At 39.6% G+C, this 13,373-nt stretch overlaps 1 protein-coding gene across 1 annotated transcript in view; it reads left to right on the top strand.

Annotated features, from left to right (window-relative positions):
- HTR2A (5-hydroxytryptamine receptor 2A) overlaps positions 1 to 12,904 on the top strand; it is a 57,950-nt gene extending 45,046 nt beyond the window's left edge. Inside the window, exon 3 of the mRNA XM_029936740.1 lies at positions 9,124 to 12,904. Coding sequence (XP_029792600.1) covers positions 9,124 to 9,923 — 800 coding nt within the window. The 3' untranslated portion in view covers positions 9,924 to 12,904. The remainder of the gene's footprint in view (positions 1 to 9,123) is intronic.
- Positions 12,905 to 13,373: the final 469 nt, after the last annotated feature.

Genomic DNA, 13,373 nt, shown 5'->3' with positions numbered 1-13,373 from the left:
ATGGCCATGACCGACAGCCAGTGTGCACACGAGCATCTCGGGGTGACTCAGTCTGTGCTCTCCTCACGGCACCGTGCTCTTATTTCCCAACACATACTTGTTTTAGTTTATCTGGAAGAGAGCTTTGAGAAAAATAACAGCCCTAAATCCAGATTATGAGTCAAAACATACAAGAATAAACCCAGGTTTTACACTGTATTTTACAGCATCTTTTTCCTTGGGATTTTAGCTGTCAAAGTAGTCACTGCATGAGCTAGTTCATCTTCTATGTAGTTCTCTCAGAAAAGTACACAAATTAAGTATCACTCTAATATCCATTTTCCTTCTTTCTGCCCTCTGTGGCTAATTGGCAGCCACACTTACTGTGTTTTCCCAGCACAAATGAAGGAAAACATTATAAAATAATGCAGTAAATTCAAGTTGTATCTATAAAGTTTATTATAATTCACATTGATTATAATTCCTTGTCTTGTTTCTCCCTCTCATTGACTTACTCATCAATCACACAAGATGCTGGAGTGGTTTGCAAGAAGTAAGAGCGATCCCTGCCATTAATGAGATTATCATCTCATAGGTGAAATGACACTTCTAAAGAAAAATTCTAAGGCATTAGAAGTGTGACTTAGCACAGTATAAATTATTTATGAAGGTGATGAAGGAATATAGACTAAAAGAGCTCTTATTACAGAGAGAATTTTAGGAATGCTTCATTCAGGGGATATCCTTAAAGAAAAATGTCAGGAGATACATCGTACATGTAGGATGTGGTTTGGGAACATAACCTCCATCTGCAGACCCCAAAACCCAAGTAATCACATAGTCAGAGCAAAAACAGCATGCTTCCTATGCAAATGTAGCCACAAAATGAGTTTGCTTCAGTCTCTGATGCCCAGCCAGCTGCCACCTGTAGGGCCCTGCGACTGCGGCATTCTGGAACCTTCACTGGTTGGTAGAGTATTTCAGGGAAGAGGATAGGATCAGAACTGATCCAGGGCAGAACGGAGAAGTGAGTCTGTACCTTCAATTACTGTTTACAGTACACCTTCCCCCAGAGGAAACCCGACATGACACAGATACCACATCCTCTCTGACCTGATCCCTGAGCTAGTCTCTGTGCCTTCTCTTCTATGACTGCTTTCCTTTCCAAGGGCCAAGCCCCCAGGGGTCCCCCCCGCTGTGCCCCTCTTCACCACTACAACTTGGGCTTGGGTAACTAGCTAATCGTCTAGGGTATCACAGGTACACAACAATGGGACCTCTCTCATTCCACCAGTGGAACATTGCCGTGTGCCCAGCAAGCCGCTGGGAAAAGACAGATGGGGGAGCCTGTGGATTTTGAGAGCTCTTCAGATCATATTATGTGATTAGCTGAGAAATCAAGCTCTATGTAATTCCATTCTGAATAGTTCAAGAGATAGTATAAAGAAGAGAGAGACCACCACATGACTAGGTCAAAAATGGATAATGTTGAATGATCACATTCAGAACAGATCACAACGACCTTGTAGGATGCGCTCAGTAGTTGGTAATGGCTTCAGCATTAGGGAAACGGTAGTCCTTCATTATGTAATCTGATAAATGCTGCTTTGGGAAAGTGTGAGAGAGGCTAAGGGAAGGAGAATTGACATCCTACAGGCCTGGATTATGTGGGCACCTGCCGCAAGCCAACTTTCAAGCTACATCACTGTTCCTACACACACGTTCTAGACCAGAGTCTCTGAAATGAGACGTCACATATGACCCATTCCCCATGCTTTCAGAAGAAACACTACAAAATCTTTTAAAACAAACGGAGGAAAGGATGTGATACTTTAAGATGAGGTTTAGTAATATGGAGCAGAGATGAATTTTTTTCCTAAATAAACCTCTGTTCACGAGCATATTGCTAAAAGAAAGTTCTCCATTGTTGGTGAATAGTGCAATAACCACTTATTTAACACAGGGTCAGTGGATGACAAGTTCAATGGAAGAATCTGAGAGGTTTCTCTACGAATTGTAACCCCAACAGCAAAATGAGGCTCTGATCATTTATCCATATGCCAACATACCATTCAGATTCTCTTTGGGCTGCATAACACATTGGCAGGGGAAGAGATGGTGCATGGAAGTCACTCTGCCTTGGGATGAAAGACACGGATGGATTGCCAGGTGTTGGAGCAACAGCTGACAATCCACGTCCCACAAGTCAGAATTCAGTCCCTTTAACTTTCAATCCAAGATTATCATATAAAATCACAATTTCTGGGGTATGAAAGGTAAAGGAATGAGGGCCTGAAGAGCACGAGACCATCTTTCCAGGAACCTCAGGCAGGGCAGTTGGGCCCCTGGCTTTGGCAGTTCATGACGGGTCCTCCTTCAGGGAGGCTGAGGCTTTCTTCCAAGTAAATTGTGTTGCTTGGGACGGAACACAAGCTTTCAGCCTTTTTGGAGATTTAGCTGTAACAGCCAAACTATTAAAACGAGGATAGATGGTTTTATACCATAACCTCACGCAATACAATTTTCCCCCCAGATAACTCATTCCCAAGCTGGGGGAGGGGTGGGGGCAGGTTTCTTTCCCTCTCTCCATCACTTCCCCCCTTGAAGTCAGCCCGAGCCTTCTGGAAATTAATAGAGTTGTTTGATAAAGGCAAAGGGAGCAGCTATAAAACTTTCCTTGATTTACTTTTCTTTCAAAATAAAGACATTTTTACTATGCTTTTAACCCTATATCAGGATCACCCGGGTGTTCTTTTGTTTGAATAACAGTGTTCATGAGGGACCTGGACATTAGCATTTTTTAAAGTACTAATATCAGAACCTCTCGGAATGGAGCCTATGCAATGTAATTTTTAAAAGCTCCCTAGGTAATTCTAACATGCAGCCAAAGTTAAGAATAACTACCATATAAAAAGAAACTAGGTGTCAATGATAAGATTTTAGTTTTAAAATAGCTGTCTGGGGGGTGCCCAGGTGGCTCAGTCGGTTAATCGTCTGGCTTCGGCTCAGGTCATGATCTCGCATTTGTGGGTTCAAGCCCTGCGTCAGGCTCTGTGCTGACAGCTAGCTCAGAGCCTGGAGCATGTCTTCAGATTCTGTACCTCCCTCTCTCTCTGACCCTCCCCTGCTCACGCTGTCTCTCTCTCTCTCTCTCTCAAAAAATAAATAAAACTTTAAAACAAAATTAAAATAGCTGTCTGGCTTTAAAGAATAAATTTTGCCAGAGGAAATTTTGACTTTGAGATTAAAGAATGAAAAAAGAAAGTTTAAAAATACAGAGAATCATTAGAGTATGTGTGTGTTCCTGACACAGGGCAGTGATATAATTTAGTGTTTATTAACTGCCTGCGGCCTTGGAAGTTTTTCTGATAATCTGATGAAAGCTCTGTCTCAAAAAATAAGTACATATATGAAAATTGTGCAGATTAAAGAAACATCACAGTCTTCCTGAACCCAATCTTAAGGGCCTCTGGTATAATCATAGACTTTTGTAGCTACTTTTGTAAATAAGCAGGTAAAAAAAATTATCCATAAAAAATGGAAACTTAGGTAGGAGTCTGGATTTTGCCCATAAATTGCTATGAGTCTAAATAAATCACCTAATCTTGCTAGCTCCCAGCTTTTCCATGATGTGAAATTTTTATCTACCTGTAGGACAATGTGGTAATGTTTTTACAACTTTGTACAAAAATAAAATCAAGAGGCGCCTGGGTGGCTCACTCGGTTAGGCGTCCAGCTTCAGCTCAGGTCATGACCTCACTGTTCGTGGGTTCGAGCTCCGCATCAAGCTCTGTACTGACAGCTAGCTCAGAGCCTGGAGCCTGCTTCAGATTCTGTGTCTCCTCTCTCTGACCCTCCCCTGTTTGCGCTGTCTTTCTCTGTCTCTCAAAAATAAATTAAAAAACATTTAAAAATTTAAAAATAAATTAAAATAAATAAAATCAGGAGTAAATGAATATATGTGAAAGTGTTTTGAGAAGTTATGATTTATTATTAGAGATATTAAGAATTAATCTAAAAAGAAACATAATTTCTTGGGTAACTGACATGTTTATCTAGCTCTCACTTTTATGGACGTCTGCCTGGTCAGCAGACCACAGATCATAAGGAACTGAGCAACTCTTAAACTTTACATTTCCTGTCAGAAGGAGGAGTCCCGCCCCCAGTTGCTCTACATACTCAATATCTCCCTCTCCCTGCAGTATTACGACTCTCCTGCAGCGTTCACTAATGGTGCTTTCTGTCAAACTGATAGTAAATCCATTCTTATAACTTGAAAAAATTCAGTGTGAGTTAAAATACAAAGGAAAGGACATAGTTCCAGAGGAAATGAAACCTATGAACCAAAATTCAGTCTTTTTCACAAGAGCCCAGAAGTATTTGTTTCTTTTTCCTGCACGCCCCCCCAAGACCTGAGGCCCTGAGGGACTCCATTGTCATGTCTCCTATCAGAGAGTCACTACCTAGTAAGGCAACCTTCTTATTTCCCAAGGAAACGCTCCCTCAGAAGCACATTCCGTCCCAATATATTAAAGCATAAAAATCTAGGATTAAGAATAAAGCTTATCTTTTATAGCCAGTGCTCCGGAGTTAAGACCACTCACCAGACCATGTTTAGATGTTAACCACAGGTGCAAACTTAATGTGCAGAGTAAGTAGAGCTACCCGAAAAACTAACACCAGCCCAAACATTCCTGCTCCTGGGTGTCAATATCCCCCATTCATTTCATTGTCTGAGTTTTTTTTTTTAATGTTTTCTTTATTTTTGAGAGAGAGAGACAGACAGACAGACAGACAGCATGAGCAGGGGAGGGTCAGAGAGAGAGGGAGACATAGACTCTGAAGACAGGCTCCAGGCTCTGAGCTGTCAGCACAGAGCCTGATGCGGGGCTCAAACCCATGAACTGCGAGATCATGACCTGAGCTGAAGCCGGACTCTCAACCGACTGAGCCACCCAGGCGCCCCTCATTGTCTGAGTTTTAATGAAGAAAAAAATAAAACTGTTCATGGAAGATCCAATACTGATATTGAATCTTACGGCTATTTACCACTCCTCAGAAAAATACATTAAGCAAAATGCAGAGTCACGTAGTTTAAGCTACTGTCTATTTGTTCATAAAGGAAAATGCTTTATATGCAGAAATTTCAAGTGAGAGGTGATGTCAGGTCTCCAGAAGCAGCTATTATCAAACAAAGCAGCCAGAAAATTAATGCACTGCAGATGGCACTGACCGCAACCTTGGACATGAGCCAGAGTCTTCAGCTTTCTTGCTAGGAGAGTGTTTTTGAACTCTCTTCTACCCACACAGCCTCCCTAAATGTTCTAGGTCTTTGACATAAAATCCCTTCCCCTCTTTTACAGAGTATTGCTTTAACTGTCTAGTTTTTCTTTCCATAAACACTTGCTGACCCCTTACTATGAGGGAGGCACTGAAAAAGAATGGTAAATGATGTAGTCAGGACATTTCTGTTATATGTAAAGAGGAATGGGCCATTTAAAGAACGAATCAATTTGATTCTCCTCCTCCAAATCAAGGTTCCCCTCCAGACAGCTTGCCTGGGGCTTCTTGCCATAACCAACTTATAAAGAGGTGTTTTTTTAATGTTTATTTATTTTTGAGAGAGAGAGAGCACGCCCACAAGCAGGAAAGGGGCAGAGAGGGAGACACAGAATCCGAAGCAGGCTCCAGGCTCTGAGCTATCAGCACAGAGCCCGATGCAGGGCTCCAACTCACAAACTATGAGATCATGACCTGAGCTGAAGTCCTATGCTCAACTGACTGAGCCACCCAGGCGCTCTTTGCCATATGCATTTTCAAGTGGCTTTTATCCCAAGCGGCTAAAAGAGGGAATCTCCAGTAAGATAGCTCCCACCTCCCTTTCTCTCCGTGGCCGCAGAAGTTGAGCCAGTGTGGAGGGTGTGTGCGTGCGTGCGTGTGTGTGTGTGTGTGTGTGTGTGTGTTCTTGCCAAACACACTCCTCTGACTTCCAAATGATTGAAGAGTTTTCTGTTTTAAGTAATATTTTATTCTGATTAGTTGAGAATTGCCACTTACATAAATCACCAGGCTGCAAACAAATAGGGCAAAAGACTCCCACGGTAGCAACTTACTTTGCATTAGGAAGCTGCACACCCAAAGTTTAATAACAATACCACACACCTTTTTTACACAGATGGTATTTTGTTTATGGGTATCATGACGAATAGTAATGGCTGTAATTCATCATATCAGGAAAGCAATCAACAGTTCTAGCTGTAGGAAATTAAAATTGATTGAGACCCTTTGTCTACCATGGCAGAGGCTAATAATTACATCATTATTAACAAAATAGCCAATAGCCAAAGCTTTTTAACTTCTTTTGGTTTAAGACAAAATAGAACAAAATCAAGTTAATGTATTCAATTTAAATGATTCTGTGGAGAAGCCTACTCCCAGGTTTATCTACCATTGGCAGGACATCAACTCTGGACTAAGGACTGTCCTGGGTGTTTGCACGTTTGATTCATTTTCTCGCCCCCCACGTCCACGGGGGCATGTTGGTGCCCAGCTCACATGATAGATGAGGAACGATGAGGATGAACCAGCCCAGGAGCACAGAGCCAGGACCAAGACTCAAATTCAGGCCTGTCACTCCAAAGCCTCCGTTCTAGTCACTCAGCAACTATACTGTGGAACAAAGACCCTCTAGGAGAGCAAAGGAAACACCTCTTAGGCATATGTTCAAACACCTGGAAAACAAAACATTCTTCTTAGAAACCATTTCTTAACTTTTGTGATCCAGAGTTTTCTGAAGGCTAAACAAAACTGGTATCCAGAGTCTCAGAGTGTGTCCCTGGGCCACAGAATGTTCCCAACAACAGGCCAGGGACAGAGAGGAATGAAGGAAAGGAAGAGTCCTTAACCACACTCAGTGTCCTTAAGACCAAGCTCTGATGTCATTTATTTCCACCTTCCAAGAATACTGGATGGCCCGGCACAGACAAGAGACAAATACTGTCAATGAAGTTTGTGAAGATAATGGCAGAAGTCACTGAGAAAGACTTGTGTTAGACATTATACTAACTCAAGCAAATGTCCCCTCCCTGCAAGGATGGCCAATGTGAGATTGGGATAGTCAGGTTCATGGATGCATGGAGCCGAACTCTGTATCTGAGTATGCACAAATTAGATTAGAGAGCCTCAAAGGGAGTTTTTCCAAATGGATAGAAGAGTCCAGCAAGCAACAGCTCCCAACTCTGGAACGAACCTGTGTGCTTGGCTGGACTGTGACCATTTATTAGGCTCCAGCGGGGGGTCGGAAGCAGTGAACAGGACACTTCCTGTTACACAGCTCTGAGGTAGAGGGTAGAAAGAACCTTTGTTCTGATGTTGCCCCCATGGCATCAACCCTTTCATAAAAGCAGCCACCCTTAACCTAAGCTATACAAAGTAGTTACTGGTTTATGTTTTCTCTCCTTCCTCATCTCCCTGATTCTCCCTTTATGGCAATCACATGATTGTCTTGGCCTGTCCCAGGCCAGTAGAGGAAGACACTCCTACTCCCCCATAACTGCTCAGTGGTGCTAGTGGCCAGCTGAATCTCCCTTAAATAAGGTCCTACATCATGGGGGAGAAGTTAGCATCATTAGAGGCCAAGTGTTGCTTTAACTCACTTTGTTCTCTTCTCTGCCTAACCCTTGTGCCTAAGGGAGCTGCATGGGTTCTCTGAATTTCAATGACAGACAGCTGACCATGGGTTAGTGTTCCCATGTGTTCTCTCATCTTGTACCTAACTCTTGCATTTGTCAGTAAAAGAAAAGTTTGTGGCTGCTTATTGTTTTGTATTCCACCTTTACGACTGTTCTACTACTAAAAACATATAACGAGTTTTAGGGAGCAATTGGAAATTTGAACACTGATTCTATACCTAACAACATTAAGGAAATATTAAAATTCCATCTAAGGGTGGGAATAATACTGTGATATTTGGTTTTTAAAAAAATGCATAGCTTTTGGGGCGCTTGGGTGACTCAGTCAGTTAAGCATTCCAGCTCAGGTCATGATCTCGCGGTTTGTGAGTTTGAGCCCTGTTTTAGGCTCTGTGCTGACAGTGTGGAGCCACTTGGGATCCTCTCGTTCTCCCCCTCTCTTTCTCCCCCTCCCTTGCTCTTTCTCAAAATAAATAAATAAATGTTAAAATAAAAAAGAATGCATAGTTTTAATATCTACATGTGAAAATATTTACAGACCGGATGATATGATGTCTGTGATTTGTTTCCAAATAACATGGGAGGGGCTGTAGCAGGTAGGGGTATGAGTGAAACAAGATTGCCCTTGAATTAATTATTGCTGGAGCTGGGTAATGGGTTCATTATGCTTGGTTTGTTTTGGTTTTTCGTTGGTATTTTTTCTGTATGTGTTAGAACTTTTTGATAGTAAAAAGATTTTTTTAAAGAACCAAAATTAGCTAGAGTTAAAAAAATAAAATATAATTGGTGACTTACTTTAATTCACATTAGAAAATTATATTTTTCAAAAATACTTTAAAACATGGGCAATTTTCATGATTGAATGTTAAATGGAACAGGAAGATCTAAAACTGCATATAAAATACTGCATATACATAATTATTTACATACGCATGTAAATGGAATGAAAACTACAGAAAATGTCTATCAGTATTCTACCTGGTGGGCAAGATTATACATGATTCTTCTTTATTCATTGTTACTTGTTTCTGTTTTTCAAATGTTCTGAAAAGAAAATATGTTCACAATTTTATAAAGTTATTTTTAGAAACTATGCTCATGTTGGGAGAAAACGAGTTACAGAATTATATGTGAATTCAATTATAAAATGTGTGTGGACGGGGTGTGTGTGTTTATCTGAAATAAATGGCATCATATTGTTAGTGGTGATTATCTCTGTGGGCTAGCATCATTGGTCATTTTTAGTTTTGACTCTGTATTTTCGCCAATTAACAAGTATAATGTTATAATCAGAAAACTACATGAAAAAGTAAAGGTAGATTATTGTGCTCCTTTATAAGTAAAGAGCTACCTCTCTAGGGCAAACCACAAGTGAGGACTAGAAGCTGTGCATATGCACAGTACTCACAGACAGCTCCTTCACGATCATGTTTCCTTTTCTGTCCAACTCCAGGGATATCTATGCCAATACCAGTCTTTGGACTCCGGGATGATTCCAAAGTCTTTAAGGAAGGGAGCTGCTTACTTGCTGACGATAACTTCGTCCTGATCGGCTCTTTCGTAGCATTCTTCATTCCCTTAACCATCATGGTGATCACCTACTTTCTAACTATCAAGTCACTCCAGAAAGAAGCTACCTTGTGTGTGAGTGATGCGGGCACACGGGCCAAACTAGCTTCTTTCAGCTTCCTCCCTCAGAGCTCCCTGTCTTCAGAAAAGCTCTTCCAGAGGTCAATCCACAGGGAACCAGGGTCCTATGGCAGGAGGACTATGCAGTCCATCAGCAATGAGCAGAAAGCCTGCAAGGTGCTGGGCATCGTCTTCTTTCTGTTTGTGGTGATGTGGTGCCCTTTCTTCATCACGAACATAATGGCCGTCATCTGCAAAGAGTCTTGCAACGAGGATGTCATCGGAGCCCTGCTCAACGTGTTTGTTTGGATCGGTTACCTCTCCTCAGCGGTCAACCCGCTGGTGTACACCCTGTTCAACAAGACCTACAGGTCAGCCTTTTCACGGTATATTCAGTGTCAGTACAAGGAAAACAAAAAACCATTGCAGTTAATTTTAGTGAACACTATACCGGCTTTGGCCTACAAATCTAGTCAACTCCAAATGGGACACGAAAAGAATTCAAAGAAAGATGCCAAGACCACAGATAACAACTACAGTATGGTTGCTCTGGGAAAACAACATTCAGAAGATGCTCCGACAGACAATATTAACACAGTGAATGAAAAGGTTAGCTGCGTGTGATAGACTGGTTGCCATAGCAACCGTGGAGGGCACACTGGGCAAATTTTCACCTACCTGGAGGAAAAAAAAAAAAGACAAAGGGGAGACTGGGGGAAAACATTAGATCGGTCTAGAAGAACCAACAATAATATTTATATGCCTCATTTTATTCTGTCTATGAAAAAAAAAAGCAGGGTTAAAAGGACACAAAATGTGCACTTCAAAAATGTTCTGACAGCATTTCAGCTGTGAGCTTTACTGTACTTATTTTTAACATTGTAAATGATACATCTTTAAAATAATTAGCTTTTATTGTGTAATTATGAGGCCATAAGTAAGTCTAAATTAACTTCTATTTCAAGTGGAAACCTTGCTCCTACGTTAATTGATGGCATGAGTCGGTTACCTATTGCTGTAAATAACAATAGCTAAAAATAATGAGAAGTTGGTTGAAGATAATATAATGACCTCGTAAAGAAAAATCCTCTTTAAAACTTACCATGCTACATATTTTGAACAACAAAAAAAGACACTAAGGACGGTGTTATGAAATCTGTATTGTTAAGATCATTAAATGAAATACTTGACTTCTTTCATTCCTGCTTTTTCATAGATGTCATTTTGAAATATTCACAAAGTTGCTGGTATTTGCTGCATTTCAAGTTAATTCTTCTAAGAAGTGAAAAAGTTTTAAAATGTTATTTAATAACTACTGCTTCTTTCTCTTCTGCTATTTGTGCTTTATTCTGAATTTCCAATGTGGTCTTGTTTAGTGTTTGGTCTCCTAGGTAAACTATCAAAAGGATAATTTAACATTACCAAATACATGTCTAGAAATTGCTTCTCCTAAAAAGCACCATACAGGTGTTTGGTAACTCGCTCCTTAATGACTGCACCATGCATGCGCTCCTTTGGGCAGTAAGCAGTATTGATGTATGTAACTGTGTCAAGATTGAGGAATAAACTCAGGTTTTTGGCTACTGACAGCAGTAGAGTCTTAGGACATCTCTGTAAAAAAGCAGGTGACTTTCCTATTGGTGCCCATCAGGTAAATTGATGCTTTCTGATCAATTAATCTATTATTTCCTAAAACTGTTCCACTTTGGTCTCACAATCATCTACCGAGTGTACACTGTCTGTGAAGAAATTTCCTGGGTACTGAGGATGTAAAAATAATAAAAACAGATCCCTGCTTTTAAAGAAAATGAACTAATTGGAATGGTCATTGTCAAAAATATTAACAGATATTTTGAGAATGGGCTCTAACTATTTCCTTCTGACCTGGTTCAGAAAAAGGTTTGTTTTGACCCTGAGGGTAATTTTCTCAATAAGTTTCCTGATTGTCGATGAATACCAACCAAATGAGCGAGAGGGGAAATATTACATGAACTCAAGATTTGTAATTAGTTTAGAAATATACATCTCAACCGGGGCCCAACCTATGACTACCAAAGTTTGGAGCAAAATTTTGGTTCACTTCCATAAAAACTAACCTCTTTATTACTCACTAACACTGGACTCCTTAAAAAATAAAAAAGCAATAATATAATGCTATGTAGAAAAGTTTGCTAAAAAGAGAAAGAGATTAACAGCAGGTAATTTTCCTTGATATTATTCTACATAAAATTACATATTCTTACTAAAATAGAAATTATATGATATGTGATTAGAATACTGAAGCATTTCTATTGAATGAAACATAGTTTTTTGCTCTAAGCCATTTGAAAAATATTATAGATTTGAAAACTAAAGAATGTGGGAGATGTCATTGTGTCATTTGGAAATGCAGTAAGGCTATCCAATTATATCCTTATAGAGACATTGAAAGATATGTATTTCAAAGCTAGAATTTATAGTAAGCCACTTGTATCAAGGCTGCATTTGAACTGAACTACTTTAATGATTACACCATACTAACTGATAAAACTACAAATGTTAAAAAAATCTCTGCTCTAATGTATTTTGCCTTAGTTTATAACTCTGCACATCTCATTAAATATTAGAGAAAAAATTCCAGATTCTATCCCCATATACTCAATCTTGATCAGAATGAACATAAATACTGCCTGACAGATATCTTTTGACTACATATATATTACAAATGTGTGTTTTTCTTTCCATAAGTATCTATTCAAGTGTATATAGACAAACATGTATCTGTGTATGTGTACAGACATGTTCTCATGCACTTTATTCGATATTTATATATTTATATGGAAAAAAAGCAAGAGTCATTAACGAAAACCCTCAATATATACACATGTGTGCATGTTTGTATCCTGTCTCTTAAAATGTGAATTTATGTTCTAATGTTTCTATGACCTTCCATGGTGGTCAAAGCAGATTAAAATGTAACAGAAGGATCAGCTCTTTAAATAAACTAGAAGTTCACCTGATTTTATAGGAAGACTTTAACACAATTCTGTAGGGGTGGTGAAAACAATGGTCCTTGTATATTTTGAGTGATCTTGAATAAAATGGTACCTTCGGGTCCTTTGTTTAGTCTGGAGACATTCTGACTACTAAGGCTTTTAAAAATACACCCTCGGCCCCAGCGAAACACAGTGCTTGAATGATTTATGGATCTGTGATTAAAAGACTCACTCCTAATCAATACTATTAAAATACAGTGACCAACCTTACTCTACTTTAAGTTGAATGGTAGTTCTTCTATATTTAAAGAAAGGAATTAAATGTCATACATAATTAGAGGACACACTCAGTTTAGACATACTTGATCTACTTGGCCACAGCGCCACCTCATGGTCATTTTTTAAAGTGCTACCGTAGCCAAATTGAACTAAGTTACTGTACTGCTTTTGGCAAAGGGTGCTTTTCCCATTTGTGCGTCAATGAAACATATCCATAAAGTGTTAAATTATTCTGTGCCATATATAACAAATACAGTGAAGATTATTTTGTGTAATGATTTTCATCAAGATAATTCTAAAAGATTTCAAGAAAGAATGAATAATTATAAATAAAGTCTACTCGGAAATCAATACAATTATGTGAGTCTGTAGTTTTGTCTGCTAAAGGGACTGACCCAAACCTTTCAGATCATCACACCAGGAACTCTGTAGCATTTAGATATTTTGAGAGTACAAAGCCTGTTCTTCTCAAGTTCGGTGACTCAACTAGGACTTACCTGACTACAATTCCGCTTCCAGTTATTGCAGCAGACAGACGCTCCACGTTTGGTCACTCTGTCTCGTTCCACACAGTCTAGAAACATAGAGACCTGCTGCTGTAACCCCAATACGTGCACACAGGTACTGATGGGTACGTTGTACAGGTGGATGCCAAGACATGCATGGGTACAATCACACAAACAGTCACACATTTTCACAGGAGATAATTTCAGGAATTAAAGGAAACCAAGAAGACACAGCATCATTGAATAAACTGGAAAGCTGACCTGATTCGTCATTTCACCTCTAAAATGAAGGAAAAAGTTTGAAATAGAAACAG

The sequence above is a fragment of the Suricata suricatta genome, chromosome 4, assembly GCF_006229205.1.
Source record: "Suricata suricatta isolate VVHF042 chromosome 4, meerkat_22Aug2017_6uvM2_HiC, whole genome shotgun sequence".
Classification (NCBI taxonomy): domain Eukaryota; kingdom Metazoa; phylum Chordata; class Mammalia; order Carnivora; family Herpestidae; genus Suricata; species Suricata suricatta.
This window is presented reverse-complemented; position numbering and strand designations above follow the sequence as displayed.